Source organism: Emiliania huxleyi (genome assembly GCF_000372725.1).
Source record: "Emiliania huxleyi CCMP1516 unplaced genomic scaffold EMIHUscaffold_684, whole genome shotgun sequence".
In the NCBI taxonomy this organism is placed as follows: domain Eukaryota; phylum Haptophyta; order Isochrysidales; family Noelaerhabdaceae; genus Emiliania; species Emiliania huxleyi.
In genome coordinates, this window is record NW_005196873.1 from 5,244 (window position 1) to 23,906 (window position 18,663).

General features: G+C 64.0%; 6 protein-coding genes across 6 annotated transcripts; 3 read left to right on the forward strand and 3 right to left on the reverse strand.

Annotated features, from left to right (window-relative positions):
* Positions 1-373: 373 nt before the first annotated feature.
* Positions 374-1,174, reverse strand: EMIHUDRAFT_446245 (hypothetical protein). Its single transcript, XM_005762280.1, has one exon. The coding sequence runs from the start codon at positions 1,129-1,131 to the stop codon at positions 625-627; it is 507 nt and encodes a 168-aa protein (XP_005762337.1). The 5' UTR covers positions 1,132-1,174; the 3' UTR covers positions 374-624.
* Positions 1,175-5,241: 4,067 nt separating this feature from the next.
* EMIHUDRAFT_248595 (hypothetical protein) lies at positions 5,242-6,676 on the forward strand (the record flags this gene model as incomplete). The annotated part of the gene is made up of 2 exons (XM_005762281.1): positions 5,242-5,487; positions 5,732-6,676. 2 exons carry the CDS (start codon positions 5,242-5,244, stop codon positions 6,674-6,676), a joined length of 1,191 nt encoding a protein of 396 aa, XP_005762338.1.
* Positions 6,677-9,768: 3,092 nt separating this feature from the next.
* Positions 9,769-10,257, forward strand: EMIHUDRAFT_45563 (hypothetical protein; the record flags this gene model as incomplete). Its single annotated transcript, XM_005762282.1, has 1 exon — positions 9,769-10,257. A coding segment is annotated over one exon (489 nt), but the record flags the coding sequence as incomplete, so codon positions are not given.
* A 207-nt stretch (positions 10,258-10,464) lies between these two features.
* Positions 10,465-11,187, reverse strand: EMIHUDRAFT_248597 (putative abortive infection protein; the record flags this gene model as incomplete). Its single annotated transcript, XM_005762283.1, has 1 exon — positions 10,465-11,187. The coding sequence occupies one exon, from the start codon at positions 11,185-11,187 to the stop codon at positions 10,465-10,467; it is 723 nt and encodes a 240-aa protein (XP_005762340.1).
* Positions 11,188-11,827: 640 nt separating this feature from the next.
* On the reverse strand, positions 11,828-12,301 carry EMIHUDRAFT_248598 (hypothetical protein; the record flags this gene model as incomplete). The annotated part of the gene is made up of 1 exon (XM_005762284.1): positions 11,828-12,301. The coding sequence occupies one exon, from the start codon at positions 12,299-12,301 to the stop codon at positions 11,828-11,830; it is 474 nt and encodes a 157-aa protein (XP_005762341.1).
* A 4,566-nt stretch (positions 12,302-16,867) lies between these two features.
* On the forward strand, positions 16,868-18,067 carry GTR1-2 (GTR1, GTR/RAG family GTPase; the record flags this gene model as incomplete). Its single annotated transcript, XM_005762285.1, has 4 exons — positions 16,868-17,484; positions 17,562-17,692; positions 17,820-17,896; positions 17,981-18,067. 4 exons carry the CDS (start codon positions 16,868-16,870, stop codon positions 18,065-18,067), a joined length of 912 nt encoding a protein of 303 aa, XP_005762342.1.
* Between the last annotated feature and the right edge of the window lie 596 nt (positions 18,068-18,663).

Consider the following 18,663-nt stretch of genomic DNA (forward strand, 5'->3'; position numbering starts at 1 on the left):
TAAGAGGGCCGCAGGCCCTCAGAGGTAGAGGTAACCTAGACCCCTCCTACCCGGCCCTCCGGGCCGAACGCGTTTTTGTATATAGACCCCGCAATCTGCTCTCTTGCGGGGCGGACGCTTTGTCGCGCGTTGCTGCTTGCTCTGGCCTCTGGGTCTGGCGGCGCGCGGCCCCCGCCCCCCCCCCCCCTTCCGCCCGCGCTGCGCTCACAGAGCCCCTCTGCCGCGCGCCTCGCTGGCCCCCGTGCGTTTTACACACACCAACGGCGCTGCTCGGCGCACACTCCTTTATATCTCCTTGGGCGCACAGCTGCACACACACAGATCACGGATCGGTGGCTTTGATCATATGTGTCTGAATCACGTCTCGGCATGGTTGGAGGTGCACATGCGTATTCCACAAATAAAATATGTGACACACACAGCGCACCCTGATATCTCATACTCCACACACTCTGAGGGCGCCGCGCTCCAGCGTCACAATGCCCGGCGGCCCGTCCCCCCGTCAGATCAGCGTCAGATCCCGTCCCCGCGCACTCTCCACAAGGACTTTTACCGCACAACTCAATCGTACAAGTACTCGGAGACGCATTCTGCCAGCAGCTCTGATGGTCACCTCGGTCCAGCTCACGCAATGTCCAATAGCGACTTTGGTACGTAAGAGGCACCGATGGAGACCAGCTGCGCATAGTCAGAGCGCTTCAGGCAGCGAATGCGAAGGTGGATCGGCTCAGCGGCTCCAGCACGCCGAATCGTGCAGCGCAGCTCGTATCGTTCCGCACTCACTGATCTGCAGTCCAGCATCGAGCCCTCGGCAAAGCCCGACACGTCTATGTGGTCGCCATCTCTGTGGAGTGTGCAGGGCCGGTAGAAGAGGCCAGTCGACGTCTTTGCAAACACTCTGATGTAGAGCCAGCGAGGTGGTCGCAGCGTGGCTGTCGGCACGGACGCAGGCAGGGGCACTGCGAAAGGGATCCCATCAATCGACCTGCTCAGCCGAACGACGGTGGCCTCCTGCAAGTCCACGTGACCAAGGAGTGGCTCCAGCGCAACGACGGTGGCCTCTTGCACGTCCACGTGGCTGCAGCCCAGAGACATGCTTTCGTCGGGGTGCACGATGGCGAGCGTCGCCATTGCTGGACGACGGTCTCTTGAGGCTCGGGAGTCAGCGAGCCGCCAAAGGACTGAAAGTCGGGTCCTTGTGCTTCAGCTGGGATTGAATTCTTTTTCTCTCGGAAAAAACCTTATCATTTTGTCACACGGGTTGAGGGACAACGAAATTCGTAGCAGTGCTGCTTTGTTGGAACTAGACGGACGGGGAGTGAGTATATATACAGTCGTGCTGCCCTGACGCCCCCCCACACCAAATCGACAACAATCTATCTCTCTCCCAAAACGGGTTTTGCCCTTAATTAAATAGTGCGATTTCCCACCGAGGTCAAGCGAGAAATCGTTCACAAAAATCGCACTATTCTCGACGCGCGTCGAGATCCAAAACTCGACGCGGCCAACTCCAAGCCCAAATCTGGCCAGAGCCCCATTCCTACCAACCGTCGGCTTCGCCGCTTCCGTTTCCTTGAGCACCCTCCCGTGGCTCCGAGGTCGGCCTTTCAGGATGCCACGTGCGCCGACCGTCAGCGCCACGCGCGGGAGCATGTGTCCAATGTGCAACCGCGGCGGCGCGACAGTCACGGGACGACCGATGAAGCCAAACAAGCCACAAAACTCGCTCTTGCAGAGCAGGTTTTCAGCAGATTTTCCAATACCAAACAACTCTAACACTCACACGTAATTTGGGGCCTGGAGCCCTGTTCACGCGCGCGCGAGACGTGCAGACAGGGTTGCCAGGTGAGAGCGAATGGCGCGGTTCACGCCTCGCACAACAGAGAGAGAGATGCTTTTCACCGATTTGCTGTGGGCGTTGGCTGAAAATAGTGCTCAAACCGACCAAGTTAAGGTTGCTCCCGGCCCAGCGGGGATTTTGGCCTACTCAGTGATCGTCTAAAGTGCCCTAATGGCCTGCAATGCCATATCTTTTGTGCCTAGGTTGTAGAGCACCATAAAAAACTACTATGTCTTGGAGTGAAAAGTTTTTCGATGAGGTGGGGGTCAGTGGTGAGCAGATTCCCAGATTCTCCAGATTCCCCCTCGAAAACCTCCCCTTTTAATTCATTGCGGCCGCGGGTTTGCTCGGATTACTTTTCACTCGAAGACAGAGTAGTTTTTTGGTGTTCCGGTGCCTACAAAAAATATCCGAGATCATATGGAGCTGACCACAGGGTTTGCGGCGATCACTGTCCTACCAGCGGGCACAGTGGGCCGGGGACACCCGTGAATGACCTTAAGCGAAAATCGGCCAAACGAAAACAGCAACTATTTAAGGGCAAAAATCGATTTGCTGTGTGGGGCGTGACACTCAAGACACACAAGAAGAGACTCCAAAGATTTGCTAAAGTGCGCCAGAGATAGAAGATAGAACATTTTGAAATACGGCTCTTTTCCTTTAACAATAGACTCGATCTCTCAAAAGACAGCTCACGCGGAGGGCTGTGGTGCGCTCTTCTTTCTCCCAAGGTCCAGGAAGGAGCGCCTCCCTCGGCCCTCCTGTTTGCAGCGGGGCTGTCTCGCATGGCGCCGGCGAGGACCATCGCGATCAGGACATCGGGCGGAAAAGAGCGGCGAGCCGCAGTTCCGAGTTCGTAGCGGGCAGAGGCGAGCTCCGAGCATTTCGCGCCGCGAGGGCAGAAAAAGATGATAAAGAAAAAACCGGAGCTGGCGAGCTCCAATGAGCAATGTCCAAACAAAAGAGAAAAACAAGTCATAGTAAAAAAACCTGCTACACCTGGAACCTGTGCAAGTGTGCAACCTGGGGCCGCAGCCTGGCTGGCGCGCCGAGCTCCCCCTCCCGCGCGTGGAACGCCGCCCGACGCGCGACGGCCGACGCCCATACATGGAAATCTCTGCGCTACATCGGAAGATCCTTGGACTGTAGATCGTAGATGCCTTTTAGAGATCTCTTAAGTGGCAAATCTCCTGCCAAGAGCAGCAGTAGATTGAAGAACTGGTGCAGGCAAATCTTCTCCGGTGTAGATGCTCGAGAGGAGTCTGAGATCTCGAGTTGGTGCGTGCAGTCGCTTGAGATCTTGCGACAGAGGTGGAGATTCTGACTTCGCGCCAAAGGCGCCTAGAGATCGTGTGGGCCGACTGGAGATTGCAAAATGGCGCGAAAAGAGGGTGGAGATCCTTTTGCATTGTGAATGAATCCATAGCGCATCTCCTTGAAGGTTTGAGCCCCCCTCCTCCCCCGGGCCCCCGAATCGAGATTGGAGATTGGAGATTGGAGATTGAGATCGGAGATCTGACTGAATCCGGCCTAAGATGACGACGTTGGAGATTGGAGATTGAAGATGGAGATCGGAGATCTGACTGGATCCGGCCTAAGATGTAGCGACGCTGGAGATTGGAGAGTACTGGAGAGATGGAGATCGGAGCCCCCCAGCCCCTAGTGGTGTCTCATCGTTTTTTTCGTTTTGTTTTTAGATAAAGGTCTGTGCGCGGACGGCCCGGGGAGCCTGCGCGAAGCGCGCTGCGCGGCGCGCGCGGTCTACGCCGAACTGGGGGCGGTATCATGGTTCACGCTGCCAACTCGGCAAATAGGCTCGCCGACATAGACCGCGTACATAGACCGCGCGCGCAGCGCGCTCCGTTTGCAGACCGCCCTGGCGGACTCGTTTACACTTCCAAGCTCAAGCCAGGCGCCGCAGGCCATAAAGAGGAGCGCAGATTAAAATGGCGCCGCAGGCTCCCCGGGCCGTCCGCGCACAGACCACAGGAAAAAACAAAAATCTATAAAACATCTATCAACACCACTAGGGGGTGGGTGGGCTCCGATCTCCCCATCTCCAATACTCTCTAATCCACAGCGTCGTCATCTTGGGCCGGGGATCCAGTCAGATCTCCGATCTCCATCTTCAATCTCCAATCTCCCAACGTCGTCATCTTAGGCCGGATTCAGTCAGATCTCCGATCTCCATCTCCAATCTCCAATCTCCAATCTCGATTCGGGGGCCCGGGGGAGGAGGGGGGCTCAAACCTTCAAGGAGATGCAATTTGGATTCATTCACACTGACCATCTCTCGTCTCCGATCTCCAATCTTCTACTTGGCCACTGTCGCCGCCGGCAGCAATCTACGACCTCCATTTTTAATCTTCGATCTCACATCTGGGGCGGATGGCTGGGCGCTAGGATCTAGCATCTACAATCTGCATTCTCCATCTCCTATCTCCCACATTTTGGCCCAGTGTTGCTGCTCAGCGATCTGCAATCCACAATCTCAATCTTCGTTCTTTAGTCTTGAATGGGGAACCGGACAGGAGGGATCTACTGGCGAGACTTGGGCGTGTCCGTGTGAGAGATCCGCTAGGATCTCCAGTCTTAATCTTCACTGTCTCTACTAGTAAACTCTACCCCCGAGATCTCTACTGCTGTTCCCTTGCGCAGAGATTTCCATTACTCCCGACGCCCTCTCTTTTACATATTACATACATACATACATACATACATACATACATACATACTCGTGTCCAATATTCCTCCGCCTCCGCCCCTCGGGCCCTCTCTTCTCGCTTCTGCCTTTCGAGCATGTGTGCGCGGCACCACACGGGCAGGCTCCCAGATCGACAGACGACAACCCACGACCATGCCCACGACCCACAGTTATTATGCGCCCCAACTCCCATGCCATGCCCACGGCCCGTGCCGCCCCTAGAGCCGTACAGCGGTCTATGTGCCACACCACCCGCACGACCACGCCACGGACGAGTAGTTCGAGCCTGATGAGGAGAACTATTGCTCCTCCCGGCTAGCCGTCCACCCGACGGCACAGTCCCAGCCATCCACATAATGTGGGCATGCGCACAGGCCACGCCAAGGCGGCAGTAGGTACAGAGGAGATGGCGATGCCAGTACACGAGCGCGGCTCACACCTGCCAGGCTAGGATGGTGAGCGCTTTTGCGGGACGTGGTTTTTGAGGAAGGACTGGACGCGCCGCAGCAGCCTCGGCTGTGGCGTGGGCTGAACGGTGGGCGGCTCGGGGCGGAGTGGTCCCGCCCCGGCGAGGTCCGCATACTGCACCACAAAGGCAAGCAGCAGGAGCAGCAGCCCGACGACCACCACTCGAGAGCCCTTGGGCCCGACCGGCGCTGGCGCCGCCGCCTCCGCCGCCGCCGACGGCTTGGGCTCGATGTCGGCTGCCGTCGCGCGCGCGCGCCTGCCTGGCGAGTCGCGCAGACGCGACGACGGGGGCGCGGCCGCTGCGAGCGCCGCGGTGACGTCCTTTGAGGGCGAGTCCGACCCCAGCCGCCGTTTGGCGGGCGAAGCCTTGGCGCGAGTCGGGGAGGCGCGCGGAGGCTTTCGCGGCGACGGCGACGGCCTGCGCCGCGTGGGAGATCGCGTCGGCCGCTGCGGGGGAGAGGCGACCATCAAGGAGGTCGTTCAAGTCGTCGTCGGTAGAGCTATGCTCGGGGCACTGATCGGCGGGCAAGAAGAAAAGAATTCCTACCTATTCGCTGCTTTTGCTACTAACACGCAAGTCCTGCTGGCGCGCGGTGGACATGACTGCGGCCGCCCCAGAGGCCCTCTCCAGGGGCTACTCGCTCGGCGCCGCGGGCGGCGCCGGCGCGTGCGCGCCGCTGTCGGGCTGCGCGGCGGCCACGTGCGTCGCGGCGTCGCAGCCGCTCTCGTACTGGAGCGGGCCGCTCAACCTGTCGGCCGCCCGGCGCGGCCAGCTCTTTGCGGGCAGGCGTGGCGGCCGCAGGATGCGCGGCGGCCGCCGTCTCGAAGCGGACGGCGACGCGACGGTCGGGCGGCAGCTGGCGGCGCCGGGCAAATGCGCGCGCGGGAGCCCCGACTGGAAGCCGGTCGGCTTTGTGCATGTCAACAAGGCGGGCGGCACGGCGATGATTGCCATCCTCGGCAAGCACAGCCGGCCGCAGATGCTGCAGTTCACGTCGCCGCAGGCGCTGGCGAAGCTGCGCTCGATCCGGTCGCGCTTCTTCCACGCCTCTGCCGCGCTCCAGCAGTGGGCCGTCGGCGAGGCGGCCTGGCGCGACGCGTACCGCTTTGCGCTCGTTCGCAACCCGTGGGCGAGGCAGGTGTCGATGTTCCACTTCCTGCTCGAGACGGCGTCGTGCGCGAAGCCGTGCGGGCAGCGCGCGGCGCACTGCGACAAGCGGCTCCTGCCGCAGGCGGGCCCCTGGCTCGCGAGCGTCGACCTCGCCACGCCGCGCTTCCGCGCGTGGATCCGCGACATGGCTGCCGCCTTCCCACCCGGCCACCCGCAGCAGCACCTCTTCGGCGCGCGCTTCCACGGGAACGAGCGCGACGCGTGGTACAACGCGTCCCAGATCTCGTGGATGGTCGACGGCCGCGGCGCCGTCCTCGTCGACGACATCTTCAAGCTCGAGGAGCTGCAGCAGCACTGGCCGACGCTGCAGCGGCGCGTCTGCTCGCTGCGCGGCGTGCCGTATGCCGACGGCGGGCTGAGGAAGAACCCGTCGACGCACGCGCACTACTCGCGCTACTACGACGACCAGACGCGCCGGATCGTCGCGCAGTACATGCAGGCCGACATCGACCGCTTTGGGTACACCTTTGAGCAGCAGCAGGGCGGCGGCTGAGGCGCGGAGAGGGCGGGGGCAGGGAGCGTGTTTCCAGGCGATTCTTCCGCGCCCGGGCTTATGTGGTTGTTCGTGGACCCGCTATCGTCGAATTCCAATTCGTGAGAGAGACGAGTCTCGCTACTGCTCCGCGAGACGGGGGTTGGGGGCAGGGGGGGAGGAGAGCGCACTGAACAAGACGCGACTCAAGTGCTGTGTCGGATGTGATAAAGCTGCTCCCATCTTTTGGGTAATCACAGCCGCCGCCCCCGCCGCCGCCCCCGCCGCCGCGCCGCCGCGCCGCCCGGCGGCCGCCCGCCCCCGCTGAGTGTGCGAGACCGTGGAGTCCGAGAGGGCGAGTGCGGGTGGGGAGGCCCTAAAACGGTGGGAGGGGTAGGGGTGCCGCTGTAGGGGTGTGGAGGGGTCGGGAGGGCGGGAGTGTGGACCGTGACCTAAAGCCCTCCACCGATAGAGGTGTCAGGCGGCAGGGCCCAGGAGGGGTGGGGGCTTGGAGGGCTGGCCAAAAGCGAGGCGTGGGAGGGGTCCAGTGGGCTAGAGAGGGCTGGAGGGGTCGGAGGGGGCTAGAGGGGCCGGAGGGGCTGTGCGGATGGAGGGGTCTGGAGGGCTCGGGGGGCTTGGAGGGCTCGGAGGGTGTCGTCCGGCAAGAGGGTCCCTAGCGCGAGGGGTGGGGCTCGGGAGGGGTGGAGAGCTCGGAGGGCTCGTGTCGCGTGCGACGCTCTCGAGTTTGCGCACAACCGCATCCGCAAGTCCTTTGAGAGCATTGCTCGCGCCGACGCCTCGCCCCAGGCGCTCCGCGACCTCGCGTGGCTCCAGGCGCAGCTGCCGACCGAGATGGGCGGGTGCAACATCGACACCGCCTTCACGCGAGCCGACAGCGACTTCTCCATGTCGCTCCTCAAGAACTGGCGCACCCTCGTCGCCCACAACCCCGACTTCGCCCTCGACGAGGCAGGTGCGTCCAAGTACCCAACCATCGCCGCAGCTATCGCCACCTACGAGTCCGCCCTCTCGGACTGGAAGGAGGTGTGCGAGAAGCGCGCCGCCCGCGACAAAACCAAGTACCACACCGTCCGCGGCGGCTACCTGACTGAGTTCTACCCCAAGAGCGTCCCGCTCCCCGAGCCCGAGTCCCTTCCAGCTACCGACGCGATTCTCAATGGCACTTGCAAATCCACGTACCCGCGGCCGCGGGCGCTCGCTGCCATCAAGAATCACAAGGACTGGTTCGCGCACCAGGAGCTCGTCAAGGCGCGGGACGTGCACGTCAAGAACAACCCGTCCCTCGGAGACAGCGCCGTCAACAACCGCGAAGCCTCGCGCTTCGTCTCCGCCTCAACGCCTTTCGCCGGCAAGGCCTTCGATGTCCGTGTCGACGGTACGTACGCCACCGCCCTCTCCTCCGACACCCTCCAGGACGAGCTCCAGCGGAAGCTCGGCCTTTGGCTCTCCGTGGCGCTTCCCACCCTTCGGGTCGCGCTCGAGCGGGGCATGCCAGTCGATTTCTTCGGCGACTACCTTTACAACAAGGCCCACCACCGGCGGCCCCACGACGGCGTCCTCGCCGCCTGGGCGGACGCGATGCGCGCCCCGGCCAACGCGCCGGTCGTGCACGGTGACAAGGAGAAACCAGAGCTCACCCGGCAGTACAACGAGGGGTACAAGGTCGACCTCGCGGAACCCCACGCTGGCCCGGGAGGATGCGATGAGGTGAATGAAGTCAAGCTCTGGACGCCCCTCCTCAAGACCTCCTCGGCGGGCGTTGGCAACGCCTCGAGCGGCGGCACGCCCGCCTCCGTTGGCCACTCCTACGCCTTCGGCAACACCGAAGAGAAGGCCCGCCGCCTAAACATGGGCTGCAAGGCGCGCGGGCAGCCCGGCCAACCCTTCGACCACAAGACCGGCCACGGCTACGTCAAGGCGCATCGCGGTTTCTACCACGACGCGATCTTTGTCAAGCGCAACAACTTCAACCTGCTGCTCCACGAGACGTTCGGCGGCGGCTTCTCGCCCACCGCCGTTCTCAAGCTGCGCCGCCTCGCGCGCAAAGTCGCGCGCGGCAGCGTCGACCGCACGGCCTACTCGTCCAAGTACTCGCTTTCTTTTATGTCCCACCATGCAGAGCGCATCTCTCTCTCTGTTGTGCGAGGCGTGAACCGCGCCATTCGCTCTCACCTGGCAACCCTGTCTGCACGTCTCGCGCGCGCGTGAACAGGCCTCCAGGCCCCAAATGACGTGTGAGTGTTAGAGTTGTTTGGTATTGCTAAAAATCTCTCTCTCGCAATCTATCTCGCCGTCCGGCGAGGCACGGACGAGACCGTGTGTGGGGTCTAGTGAGCTGTCTATGGACGCCCTCCTCACAGGCTAGCTGCCTACTGCTAGCCCAATCTCGCAACTATTTACGAGGGAATTTCAAAAGAATTTAAACGAAACAACTCTCTCTTCAAAAGAAACAAGCGAAGTTTCGCGTAATCGGCCGACATCAGCGCTGCATGCTCGCCTACCTCTTCGCCACTGTGTGCCTCTGGCTGCCCAGGCATTCGCGTCCGCTCACTCGGCGGCGGTCGCTCGCGCCACTCGTTGCACTCGAGCGCGAAGCGGAGACGCCTACCGCCTCCATCGCCGCTGAGATTGACGCCGCGTGCGAGGCCAGCATGCGGGACGACGGCGGCGACAGCCAGTCTCCGGCGGCTTTCTTCCGCCAGCTGGTCGCCACAGAAGAGGAGCTGCGCGACATCGAGTCGGAGCGTGCCGCCGCCGACGACGACACCGCCGCGAGGCAGGCGGCGCTTGCTCAGACATATAGCTCTCTCGAGCTCGACGCCTTCGGCTCGGTCACCGAGTCGCCCATCCCAGGGCGCACCGTGACCGTCGCCGACCAACTGCGGCTCACCGGCCTCCCAACCAAGGCCTTTGCTCCTCGCGGCACCGGGTTTGGCACGCTCTTCGCGGGAGCCGCCACGGCACTTGGGCTTGTGCTCTGGACAAGCCCCGGCGTCGAGGAGCTGCGGCTGGTCGGCCTCGGCGCGGGCGCGCTGCTGCTGCTCGACTCGGCGTCGGGCGGCGTCGGCGTCGAGCTTGCCACGCGCGCGCTCTCGCCAGGGTACCGGCGCAAGATCGTCGAGCACGAGGCGGGCCACTTCCTGACCGCCTACCTGCTCGGCTGCCCGGTCGAGGCCTGCCTGCTCGACCCGTTGCGCGCCGCCACCGACCCGCGCTTCCAGGGCGCCGCCGGCACCGTCTTCTTCGACCCGCTCCTCGCGGACGCGATGCGGGCGGGCAGCGTGCCTCGCTCCTCCGTCGACCGCTACTCGGTGGTGGTGATGGCGGGCATTGCTGCCGAGGCGGAGCTGCACGGGCAGGCCGAGGGAGGGAGGGCGGACGAGCAGGCCCTCGTGCGGCTCCTCACCTCTCTCGACGGAGGCCGCAGCTGGGACTACGCCAAGATCACGAACCAGGCGCGCTGGGCGGCCTCCTCGGCGGCGCTGTGTATCCGCGCCCACCGCCCGGCCTTCGACGCGCTGGTCGAGGCGCTCGCCGCCGGCCGCTCCGTGGGGACGTGCGTGATGGCCATTGAGGAGGCGCTGCGCGGTGGCGGCGGCGAGGCACAACTTGGGGGCAGCGGGGCGGGCTGGAACCGGGCCAACGTCTCCAAAGAGTGGACATGACTTCACGACACATGAGAAAGAGAGACGGCAGACGCGCCGGCGGCGCGCAGCGTGCAGCGTCCAGCGACGATTTTATAAGGGTCCCCGTGTTCACATGTACATGTACCCCAATATCAAAACAAATCAACCTCCACACTTGCCCATGCAGTTTAGCCATGCCCACACCCACAACCCGTGCATGAAGGCGCCTGCCCAAACGGTCCGCGTGGCGATTGCGGCGTCGGTGCACGCAACGCCGAGCACCGCCGCCATCGCGAGGAAGCGCGGGTCGACGAAGATGTAGCGCGGCGCAAAGTGCAATGCGTCGAGGTGGTAGGCCAGGAAGCCAGCCAGCGCGAGGAGGTGCTGCGAACTCCAGCCTGCTGGCGCCTCGTCGGCCGCTGGCAAAACCATGAAGCGCCAGAAGCACTCCTCGACAAGCCCTGGAAATATCAGTGGCACCGGGAGAGAGAGCAGCGCCTGAAGCGATGTGAGCTCCCCCACCGAAGGAGGACGGCAGAGGAAGCCCGAGCGGAGACCGATGATTAGGAGCGCGGCAGAGCCGGTGCAGAAGACGGCGAGTAGCCGCGCTGACGCGTTCTTGGTCGCAACAGGCGGCGGAGCGTCTGATCCAACCACCTGAGCCCCAATCTCGTCCGCCCACGTCCTGCCTGTCAGCCCGAGGCGCAGCCTGCGGCAGTAGGTGGCGGGCACGTCGAGAGGAGACAGCCCCTGCTTCCAGCACAGGGTGACGACCACCAGCAGCTCGATGCAGGTCCACACAGCGGCCGACTGGCCGGACGATGGCGCCTCGCAGGTAGGATGATCGAAGCAGCCGCAGCATGATTGAGAGGGAGCGGTGTCCATGCGGCTGTGTCAGTGTCACTCACGTCCAGGTGCACACTTACTCGTCGAAAGGCCCGCCACCTTGTGTTCGCCCCCGGCGGACCGAGGCCTTGGTTGTGCATGGATTCTTTCTTTTCGGGCCACCTCGTCCTTGATCTCTTGATCCTCAGCGCTCGGGTGGCCGTGGTGGGAGCTGAGCTGCGGGTAGAGACGGAGGCGCTGCACGCAAGCAAGTTACTAGTAGCAAGCGGTGGGGAGCAGCAGCAGGGTAGGATTATTAAAATCGGGCGGTTTCGAGCTAGTACACTCGACAACACCACCTTGAGAACACCCTGCTCCCTGGAACAAAGCGTGTTCAACAACACCACAGACACTCAACATCGTTTCGGCACATTATTCTTTGTAGATGGTACATGCATAAGGATGCCATGAGGACTGTCTCTCCTCACCGCCGCTGCCACGGCAAAGGCGGCGGCGGCGTCGTGAGGGCTCGTAGCTCAGTGGCACGCGGCTCTCACAGCCGGACCAATCATCTTGCGAGGCTCGGAGCAGAGGACAGACACGATGCCCATGGCTCATGCGGGAGGCGGAATCCATATGGCCCATATGCTTCGCTGGCGTCATGCACCCATGGTCGCAGCGCCGGTATGGATCAACATGGCTAGCTCAGCTGCAGCAGCGCGTCGAGGCAGCACTCCTCGCTCCGGAGCAGCGCCGCTCCCTGCCTGCCCTCGGAAGGCAGCCGCGGCGGAGAGAGCGGTTGGGAGGGGCACGCATTCTCGATAGCCGACGTATCGAGGATCGTAACGCACCGCTCCAGCGGGAGGGCAGGCGGCGGCAGCGAAGAGGGAAGTCCGCACAAGCTGGCGGCCGCCAACGCCGCCTCGGGGTCGCACCGCTGCCGCAGAGACGGCGGTGTGACGGCAACCTGGCTGCCCTTGTGCTGCGCGAGACGCGCCATGCGCTCGACCTCGCGCTGCAGCGCTATCGCCCTCGTCTCCGCCGCAGCTGCCGCATGCTGGGTGGATGCAGTCCGGTCGAGCTGTGGCTCACAGTCCCTCCTCGCTTCGAGTTCGACCTGCCGCTGCAGAGCCGCGGCGCGAGTCGCGACGATGTCGCTCCAGCCTCGGTCCATCGACACGCGAACTCAATCTGAGCACAGCTGAGCTCGCTCAAAGCAGGCCACAGGCCCAGCTCCACGGGCCGAGGTGTCTGAGGACAACTCTTCGCCGAATTGATTCACGTTCCCGGCAGAATCAGACAGAATGAAGAGAAAGCAAAGCCGCCGGCGTCCAACAAGACGTACGCCGCCGCAGCCGCATCGCAGCCGCAGGGTGCCACCGCGGGTGGCCAGCCCGCCGCGCCTGCGGGCCCGACCGCCGCCGCGCGCGTGCCGCCGCCGCCCACCCAGCGGCGGCGGAGTGCGCGGCTGCTTGCTCCTTCACTGTCCCTAACCCGGGCAGGAAGCGCGGGCAGCAGCAGCGCGGCAAGGGCCGCGGTGCCAGGGGCCGTGCCGATGCTGGACCCCCCGTCTCGTTGACAAGAACGCGCTGTCCGCGCGCGGCAGCGGGCCCTCGCGCCAGTCGCGCTCGCCGTCGCCCGACTCTCCGCCCGCCAAGCGGGCCGCCTCCGCTGACCTCGTCCGGCTATGAAACCCTGAGCCCTGGCCTCGACACCTCGACACCAAACCTCGACACCAACTCGACACCTCGACACCCCGTGCCAACTCGACACCCCTCGACACCCCTCGACACCCCTCGACACCCCTCGACACCATCTAGGCTGGTACCATGCTCGCCGGTGTCAAGGTGCCAAACTCGACACCTCGACACCCCTCGACACCGCTCGACACCGCTCGACACACCGCTCGACACCGCTCGACACCGCTCGACACCTCTGATGATCCTAACACAGCAGAGACGTACCAGGTAGACCCATTGGAGTCACAGAGTTAGAAAATCAGGGTTGCAGCAGCAATCAAACTTCGCTGGCAGTACTTTTATCCCTCAGTTGCAGCCTCTCAAGTTCTAGCTCAGTTGCAGCTCAGTTGCGCCCCTGTTGATGTAGCAAACATGGCAGTACTCAGGTAGCCCTCAGGTGCTGCACAGCACCTTGTACAGTGGCAATGAATCCTCACACCAGTGAGCTTGTGCCATGAGTGCAGACCTGTGGTCCATTGGCATTGCGCTTTGTGCACTGGCGACGCTGCAACGGCGACGCTGCAGCGGCGGCGACGCTGCTGCGATGGGGTACTATAGCCCTTAGCTGCTGGACAGCACCTTGTGCAGTGGCAATGTCCACTGACTCATGGCACCAGCCTTGTGCCATGAGCGCTGTGGTCAGTTGCGCTTTGTGCGCCGGTGACGCTGCAGGGGCGACGACGCTGCAGCGGCGAGCCGACGCTGCTGCGGTGCTGCGCCTGCACAGCACCTTTGTGCACATCGATGTGCACAGTGGCAATGATGGCACTTGATGTCCTCAAATGTCCACAGAGAGTATACTGGTTGTGCTCAGGTTGTGCTACATCAACAGGGTGCAACTGAGAGGCTGCAACTAAGGGATGAAACAGCTTTGCAACTGCTGCCCAAGTTTTGTTGGTGGGCTGCAACTGCATCCTGCCACCTTGGACACCTCGACACCTCTCAGACGCCTCTTGACAACACTCGACACCCGCTCGACACCCTCGACACCCTCGACACCCTCGACACCCCTCGACACCCCTCGACACCCCTCGACACTGGCAAGCATGGTACCAGCCTCGACAACAGGCCTCGACAGGCCTCGACAGGCCTCGACAGGCCTCGACAGGCCTCGACAGGCCTCGACAGGCCTCGACAGGCCTCGACAGGCCTCGACAGGCCTCGACAGGCCTCGACAGGCCTCGACAGGCCTCGACAGGCCTCGACAGGCCTCGACAGGCCTCGACAGGCCTCGCTCTACCCCTCTACCCCTCGACAGCAGCTCGACACCCTCGACACCAGGCCTCGACAGGCCTCGACACCAGGGCTCTTGGAGCACTTGGAGTGCAGTCATTAACCGCACATCCAGGGCCAGGGAGCTAAAGAAGCGCACCCAGCGGGCCGGATGATTGGCATCGGGTTGCGGGCAAGAGAGCCCTAGCCCTGGGGGTGCGCGTTCGCAGGGAAAGGGCCGTAAAATAAACACGGGTCTCCGAGGGTTAGCTCCGCGCTCCAGGTTTCCCCTAGCAGCAGAACGCCCCCTCTACTCGGAGCTAGTAAACACTCGACACGGACTCGACGCCCACCCGCACCCGGCGCCTCACCACTCCGGACCCCTCTTCGTGGTCTCCCAACTTTCACTCCGGGGCGTCTCTTCCCCCACCTCTCGGTCCTTCCTTCTGGTCGCATCCCGATAGTTGTGCGACGGGCGCGGGGCCCGACCTCCCCTCCTAGCCTTTTTTGGCCGTGGCCCCGCCGCCGTCTCGTCCTCTCTGCCTGATTCCGTTGACCCTGCCGACGGCGATCCCGTGCCCGACTCCCCGGGTGAGGACGGCGGCATTGGATCGTGTCGCCTCCCCTCCCCGGGGGGTCGGGCCGGCTCTCCTTGGTCGACGAATCGCGCCCGCACCCGCGGCCTTTCCATCGTTCTCGGCTCGCCCCTCCCCTCCGCCGGCTCCTCCTCAAGCTCGGGGAGGCGTGGCCCTCCTTGTCGTAGATCACGGTGGTCCGACTGCTGCCGCGACGGGTCTACCCCCGGTGGGCTCGTGCGTCCCGACTCCACTCGCAGAGGTCGCGTCAGCTCATCTCTCGCCTCCTCCGACAACTGACCCCAAGTCCCCCCTGGGGCCCTCCGGCGTCGGCCTTCCGACTCGCCGGCGGGCCCGTTATCGTATTGCGGCGACTCCCCTCCCCCAGCTCCTCCTCCCGGGTACTCCAGCCTCCGGCGGGGCGGTTCCGGATCCCCCAGGTTATTCCGGGCGGGTCCATACGGTGGCGGCCCCGCCGGCGGCGGGGGTGGAGGCGGCGGCAGGGGTGGCGGGTACGGTGGCGGCCCTGACGGCCGTAACGCCTGGTGTGGAGCCACTGGGGCGGCCCCTCGACCCTGCAGCCGTTCCAGCGGCGGGGGCGGAGGTGGTAGCGTGGGTGGCGGAAACGGTGGCGGCACTGGCGGCCGCGCCGCCTGTTGTGGAGCCCCAGCAGCGGCCCCTCGACCCCGCGGCCGCTCCAGCAGCGGGGGCGGAGGCGGTGGTGGTGGGGGCGGGCATGGTGGCGGCGCCGGCAGCCGCAACGCCTGGAGCGGGGCCTCGGGGGCGGCCCCCTGCCCCTGCGGTCGTTCCAGCCGCGGTTCCACGCGTCGGCCGACTACCCCACTCGGGGGGGGGGGCCTAGCTCTCGTCTCCCCTCGAGAAGGGGGGGGGCCGGCGCGGGGCCCGGATTCGCCGACGGCCCCGCTTCTCCCTCCCCCCGCTCCGCTTCAGGCCGTAGACTGCGCAGTAGTCGCGTCGCCTCCCCCCTCGCTCGGTCCCTCTCAATTCGGTCCCACACTGACCGGATATCAAAGGCCGAGTTGCGTTCGGACAGCGGGCCCGCCGATGCCACACGCCTCTTCACGCAGCAGGCGTACGCCTTAGGGCTCAGATGAAACCGATACGCCGGACGAGGTGCAGCAGGTATGCCGCGCGCTCGGCATGAGGACGCAGTTCGACGCGGCGGTGGCGGCGGGCGAGCCGAGCTTCTCGAGCTGCTCGAGAGCTTGCCGCGAGGGGCGGTCGAGGCCTCTGTCCGACAGATGCGGGGTTACACCCGCACGGGCGAGTGGCCGGAGCCCATTCTCGCTAGCCCTGCCCCGCAGCGCGGCCGCTCGCCAAGCCCCCCCTATGAGTGGTCAGATGGATAGTGCCCGAGAGCGAGGGGTCCGGGGGGGAGCACAAATAGGACGCCCAGCCCTGCCCTCGTGCCGCCGAGTGTGTATCCTATGCGAGAGAGATCCCCTGTGCCCTGTGCCCAGCCCTCTCCGCGCCGCGATGCGCCCTCCCCCCTCGCCTTTGCAAAATCCTGCAAAGGTGGGGACGTGTCTGTCCTCGACCCAGCCCTAGCTTGGGATGTCCGTTTTATTTATTTATTAGCGACCCTACCTACCTGCCTACACCCAGCTGACCTACCCTGACGAAGCAAAGAAAGAAAGGAAGAAAACACCAACCCGAGGTGCAAGGAGGGATGGGAAGAAAGAAAGGAAGAAAACAGACACACCAAGAGAACTTCTACATCTCTTCAAACCAAGGGAGGGATGGGAGGACGGCACGCCGCCACCACACAGGGATTTTAAGGAGAGGAGTGTGGTGCTAGCCGTCGCCCACCCTTGCGCCTTGGCGCTTGGGTGTCTGCCTCTCCTATCTCTCTTCGCAGATTCGACAACGGTATTGCGAGTTAGAGTTGTTTGGTATTGTAAGGTATTGCTAAAAATCTCTCTCTCAGTGGTCCCTCGCCGATTCTACAAAATTCTCTCCCGATTCTCGCTGCAACCACCCAACCTTCATGCCACCTCGCGAGTCGTCCGCTCGTCCCACCCACTCTTAACCCTCGGCCCCAGTGGAGGGCGCCCGTACCGCCTAGCTCTGCGGACGGGACCTCCACCCTTCACGTACGGATCGCGGCGCGATTGTTCTGGATTTTCTTTATCTTGCCGCCGCTGCTTGGGGTCGGCTCGCAACGTTGCTGCCGAACTCTCGCCGCCGGTCGTCATGCTGCAAAAGGTGCTGCTGATGGGCAAATCGGGCGCGGGCAAGACGTCGATGCGCTCCATCATCTTTGCCAACTACCTCGCGCGCGACACCATGCGGCTCGGCGCGACGATTGACGTCGAGCACTCGCACGTGCGGTTCCTCGGCAACCTCGTGCTCAACCTGTGGGACTGCGGCGGGCAGGAGGCCTTCATGGAGAACTACTTCGAGTCGCAGCGCGACCACATCTTCCGCAACGTGCAGGTGCTCATCTACGTCTTTGACATCGAGTCGCGCGAGCTCACAAAGGACATCGAGTACTACGGCTCGTGCCTCGCCGCGATGCGCCAGAACTCAAAGTCGGCAAAGATCTTTTGCCTGGTGCACAAGATGGACCTTGTGCCGGACGAGCAGCGCGAGCAGGTCTTCCGCCAGCGCGAGCGCGAGCTGCAGGCCGTCGCCTCGCGGCTGGAGCTCGAGATCTCCTGCTTCAAGACGTCGATCTGGGACGAGACGCTGTACCGCGCGTGGTCGCAGATGGTGCACGCGCTCATCCCGAACCGCGACTCGCTGCAGACCCACCTCGACAAGCTGTGCGCGGTCTGCCAGGCGGACGAGGTGGTTCTCTTTGAGCGCGCGCCCTTCCCGCACCGCGTCCTCCTCCCGAGGAGAGAGCCCCTCCCTGAGCCGTCTCGGAGCCCGCCCGTAGACGCGCCACCTTCCTCGTGATCTGCGACGCGGTGCGCGCGGCGCACGAGGACGTGCACCGCCACGAAAAGATCTCAAACATCATCAAGCAGTTCAAGCTCTCGTGCTCTAAGACGCAGGCGCAGTTTGCAACCATGCAGGCGGGAACCTCCACGCCCGCCCGCCCGCCCGCCCGCCCGCCCCTCCGCCCCTCCGCCCCTCCGCTTCCCGCCCTCCGCTCCCCGCTCCCCTGCGCCCTCCGGAGGCACGCGCCACGCCGCCCGACAGGTTCGAAACGCGCGCTACTCGGCCTTCATCGAGGGGTTCACCTCGACAACCTACGCGATGGTCATCGTCTCCGACGCGCGCGCTCTCGCCCATCCCCCGGTGGCAGGCCCCGGCACGAGTGGCGCAAGACTCGCCTCTCCCCCGCCCCTCGCGCCGCAGGCGAGCATACAGCCCGCCACCACCCTCATAAACATCGAGGCGAGCCGCGCGCACTTTGAGTCGCTCATCGCGCAGCTCAAGCTGTAGAGCTCTTCCCTGCGTCATGTTATACGGTGCGCCCCGGTAATCTCGAGGTTGAGCCTGGGGCACACCTCTCCGGAGGGAGACTTCGAGCCGGAGCATCTCCCCCCGCGGTACGATGTCGTGTATCATCTCTCGGCCTCGCTCTCTCTCACACCCCCCGCGCGGGCGTGGTCGGTGTCTCGCTCTTGCGCGGGGCCAGCGCAGTCGGTCTCGCGTATTGTGCAATGCGTCATGAAAAGGCATGTGTGTAATGGGTGACTCGTGGTAAATATCCGAACACACAAGCGACGTCCCCGGGGGATGGAGAGAGGGACGCGCGGCGCGGCCACAAGGCCGAAGGCGCGTGCGGTCGACACACAAACGACGACGGCGCCGCGAATATACAAGCCGTCCCGCCTTCACGCTGGGGCGGGGCTCGGCGCGGAACTGGCCGCGCCGTTCCCTCGTCGCGCCGAGCCGGGCGGTGCGTCTGACGCGGAGCTAGGCGCGGAGCCACTCATCCGCTTGGACGTGCCGGGCCGCTGCGGCAGGGAAGACATCTGCGTGCCGCTGACGGGTCGCGGGCGCACGGAGGCCTGCTTGCGGCGGGCGGCGCGCTT